Source organism: Hyaena hyaena, unplaced genomic scaffold, assembly GCF_003009895.1.
Source record: "Hyaena hyaena isolate Hyena2069 unplaced genomic scaffold, ASM300989v1 scaffold_86, whole genome shotgun sequence".
Classification (NCBI taxonomy): Eukaryota; Metazoa; Chordata; class Mammalia; order Carnivora; family Hyaenidae; genus Hyaena; species Hyaena hyaena.
The window spans coordinates 1,399,701-1,403,940 of NW_024080721.1; the positions used below are offsets into that span (position 1 = coordinate 1,399,701).

A 4,240-nucleotide genomic window follows, 5' to 3' on the forward strand; every position below is an offset into this window, starting at 1 on the left:
CAGCCTTCTCCAGGAGCCCTGACGTGCCCGAGTCCTCGGTGCCAGGAAGACCACAGCGAAGAAACGTGGGGGGGGGGGGGGCTCTAGGATACGGTGCCCGCCTGCCCCTCAGGCGGGGCGACCTGCCGGGCGGCACCTGGCGCTCAGAGCCCCGTGCTCACCATGGCACTGAGGTTGAGGGGTGGGAGCTGAGCCCAGGGGCCCCGTGGGTGCCCGGGAAGGCCGCGACCGCAGCCTCCAGGGCGCGCCAGGGCTGAGGCGAGTGTGCCGCCCGCAGGTGGAGGCCTGCGGGGCGGGGCCTGCGGCGGCGGCCCGGGGGTGCGGCCTGGGGCTGGGGGCTGCGGGCGGGCCGCGGTCACGCCAGCAGCAGCCCCAGCAGCGCGGCGGCCAGCAGCGGCAGCCACGGCGCGCCCGCGGCGTCGGCGGCGTCGGCAGAGGGCCGCAGGCCGCAGTTGGTGTAGGGCTCCAGGCAGGCCGCGAAGGCCATGACGTGCGCCACGAAGGTCTGCTCCTGCACGCCGTGCACCAGGTGCGCCTGCGGGCCGCGCGCGAACACCACCACGTCCTCACCGCCGTGCGTCTCGGACGCCAGGGGCACCGCCGCCTGCTGCTGGTATGACGGGTCCCCTGGGCGGGGGAGGGGAAGGGGGAGGTTCAGGGCCCCGCCGCGTGGGCCCTCGTTTCCCCCCTTCCCTGCCCCCCTCCGGACCGCCCGCCCAGCTGGCGGTGGCACTCACGGCTCAGGCTGTCGTTGACGTCTGGCCGGGAGCTGTTCAGGAGCTCGAAGCCCCCGGGGCCGTTGCCATAAAGGATGGAGGTGTACCTCTTGTTGTCTTTGGCTTTGCTGGGGGCCAGCCCTGCAGGGAGGGGGACCCGGTGACCACCCTGACCACAGCGAGGGGCCTCCCGTGTGCTAAGGCTAGTAAACCGAGGCACTTGTTGGCCTACTTGCTGGCTTGATCCTCACAAGAACCCTACAAGGCAGTTGCTGTCATTACCCCTTTTGACAGATGAGGGAAGGGAGAATCAGAGCAATTTCCGCCCCATCGTTTAGGACTCGCCGCAGGCTCCCTGGGCCTACCGAAAATGGAGCTGCCTCGCAGCGTGTAGCCGCCGAAAGAGAAGACGTGAGAGTGGTCAGCGGTGACGAGGGTCAGTGTGTCCTTCTCGCTTGTGATCTGGCCGGCCTTGTCAATGGCAGAGTCGAACATGACGGCCTCCGTCAGGGCCAGATAGGCGGTGCCTTCGTGATGCCCGTGGTCGATGCGGCCTCCTGCGAGAGGAAGGTGGAGGGTGCCCAGCCAGTCCCACTTCCGCCCTCAGCAGGGGGCTGCCGGCCACGCACCCTCCACAAAGAGGTAGAAGCCCCGGGGGTTCCTCCTCAGCAGGTGCAGGGCCGCCTCGGTCATCTCCATCAGGGATGGGTCCTGGTCATGGTTTCGGTGGGCCTCGTACTTCATGTCTCCTGGCTCAAAGAGGCCTGTGGGGAAGGGGGCCGGTGGTGACGGGTAAGTGGGTGTGCACATCTTCACGGATGCTTGGCCCTCTGCGGACCTGGGGGGGCCAGGGCAGGAATGTGGGGGTGGCCGGTGTCATTACCCATGAGGCGCGTCACGGAGGGGTCCTGGGAGGCCTGAAGGAGTGCCGTGCGGTTCCACACGTACCGGGCACCCTGCTAGGGGTGGAGCCAGGCCTCAGTCCATAGCCCTCTGATCCTCGGTCCCTCGAGAGCCCCGTGCACCCAGGGGCCCCCATCACCTGGTGCTTAGCCTGCCACTCCTGCACCAGGTTGCTCCCATCCAGCCTGACCCCGTCCTGTGTGGCATTGCTCGGGTACTCGGGGTCTGGAGTCCCCTTGGGAAACATGTACTTCCGGCCTCCGCCCAGGATCACCTGTAGCCAAAGGATTAGGCAGGTGGGCTTGGGGCCGGCTGGCCCTTCGCTCCCTCCTCAGAGAGCCCCTAGCACCTTTCAGGCCTGTGGGCGTGGCCTGTCCCGGGTGGTACCTCCTCCACCCCCTCGGCCCCCACCCTAAGCTCCAGGGAACCCTGCTGGGCTCCAGAACTCAAGCTGCCAGGGGACTGTGGCCAGTGGAGACGCGCCCCCTCCCCCTGCTTGCCCGCCACGTCTCACATCAATGTCCATGTTGAAGACGAGCTGCCTGGCGATGTCCTGGCATCCCTTCCTCCGCGCCTCGGCGGGCATGTCGGCGTCTGCGTACCAGTTGCGGTTCACCACATGTGCGTAGGTGCCGGCGGGTGAGGCGTGCTGCACTCTCGTGGTGGTCACCAACCCCACAGACTTCCCTGAGGGTGGCGGAGGTCAGGCTGAGCCCCTGGGGCCTCGATTCCTGCCCCTGCCCACGAAGCTGGCCCCAAGCCCACCTGCTTTCTTGGCCCGGTTCATCACGGAGATGACCTCGTTGCCCCGTGTTGTGTTGCACTGGTTAAAGCGGGCTGCGGCGCTCAAACCAATGGTCTGGTAGTTGGCCTTGACCCCGCACAGGTAGGCTGTGGCTGTGCCTGCGCTATCTGGCACCTGTCTGTCCACGTTGTATGTCTGGGGACAGAGACACTCTCAGCTCCCCTGTGACTCCGCCAGACAGCCAAGATCCTGACACCTAGGCCTGGGGGCCCACCCTCACTGTCCTGGTGCCCGAACTCGGGCTCCAGGCCTGCTGGGCCCTCCCCTCCTGCCACACTCCCGAGCCCCCCCACACCCCTCTGGGGGGGAGCACCCCGAGGCCACCCAGCCCTTACCTTGGACAGAGCCACGTACGGAAAGTGGTCCATGGCCAGGGGCGTCTCGCATCCCAGTTTGCCATTAATCTGCCCCTTTAGGATCCGAGTGGCTGTGACCGTGGGCACCCCCATCCCTGAAGGAGCACAGCTCGTCAGGCCTGAGTCCCCAGGGTGGTGGGAGCCACGGCGGGGGGGGGGGGGGGGTTTACAGGCCTTGACACTCACCGTCCCCCAAGAAGAGGATGAGGTTCTTAGCAGCCGTCTGGATGGGCTGCAGTTCCTTCGCGGCGTCCAGGGCCTGGGCTGCCTGGCGGTTCCAGAAGGCCGGGTCCTCCTCCTCAACTGGCCAAGGGGAGAGTGGAGGCCAGGTCAGAACTGGGGGAGTGTCCTATAGGTGGGGGGCCAGCCGGGAGGTGCCTCATTACCTGGGATGGTGCCGAGGGACAGCTGTGGCCTCAGGCCCAGCAGCAGGAGCAGCAGCCAGGCGCCCTGCATGCCTGTGGGACGGTGGGACGGCAGCGAGGCCAGGGCTCCGGGGACGCTGGGGCCCGGGAGGGGCCAGAGCGTGGGTACTAGCCTCAGGACAAGCCGCTTGGGCTTAAGCCAGGGGAGAACTTTGTCCCTGGTTGTAAAAGACTCCATGTCCCTCCCATTGTCCCCGGTGGCCACCTTGACCCCGCCCCTGCCCTGTGACTTTAAGTCACGCTGGCAGAAGGGGAGTGACAGGGCGCGGCTGGGCAAGCCTCAGGACCGGGGTCCTGGAAAAGGCAGGTCTGTCCAGCACAGGCGGTCCCCGCTGTCTCCCTAGAGCGGGGCGGGAGTGAGGGGGCACATCCCCTTTGGGTGAGAAGCATTTGGGTGAGGGGCCCCTCCCAATCCTTTGCTCAGATACACTTGTGGGAGAATCGTTACTCCTTCGTTCAGTGCTCTCTGCAAGCCAGCTTCGGGCAGGCTGGGGGGTGGGGCGCTCACATGCCGCCCGGGCCAGGGGTCCGGGTTTGGCTTTCTGATGCCGGGACGCCCCGAGACATGGGGAAGGAGACATTCTCGGGTGGCCTGGCTTCCGACCAGGACTGGTGGGGGCAGGTGGGAAGGGCGTCGGGCTCAGAGGGTGCCCAGGGGCCTGGACCCAGAGTCCTTTGTGCTGTGGAAAAGGGTGGGGCTGTTGGTGACAGAGTGGAACCCTGTCTGTGTGTCCAGTTACTGGCCAGACTTGTGGGGCATGTGTGTGGGCATGTGTGTGGGGCAGGCAGGGGTGGGGATCCAGGGTGTGTGAGGCTGACCTCTGCTCGGGACAGGCAGAGAGAACCCAGGGGTGAGTCACTTCTTTCCATGGGCCGTGCATACCCACAGACGTTGCTTCTGATAAGGAACTAAGAGGTTTCTGTGACCAGGCTGGTTCAGAAACATTCCTCCAACCCAGCAACTGCGTGTCTGGGTGTCTCTCCAGAAGATTTGAGAGCAAGGTCTGGAAGAGAGATCTGCCCCGCCATGTTCAT

At 66.2% G+C, this 4,240-nt stretch overlaps 1 protein-coding gene across 1 annotated transcript; it reads right to left on the bottom strand.

Annotated features, from left to right (window-relative positions):
- Positions 1–355: 355 nt before the first annotated feature.
- On the bottom strand, positions 356–3,236 carry ALPI (alkaline phosphatase, intestinal). The gene is made up of 11 exons (XM_039234562.1): positions 3,167–3,236; positions 2,967–3,083; positions 2,760–2,875; positions 2,385–2,559; positions 2,134–2,306; positions 1,759–1,893; positions 1,600–1,672; positions 1,346–1,480; positions 1,082–1,273; positions 738–857; positions 356–627 (listed from the first exon to the last, which is right to left on the bottom strand). Exons 1-11 carry the CDS (start codon positions 3,234–3,236, stop codon positions 356–358), a joined length of 1,578 nt encoding a protein of 525 aa, XP_039090493.1.
- Between the last annotated feature and the right edge of the window lie 1,004 nt (positions 3,237–4,240).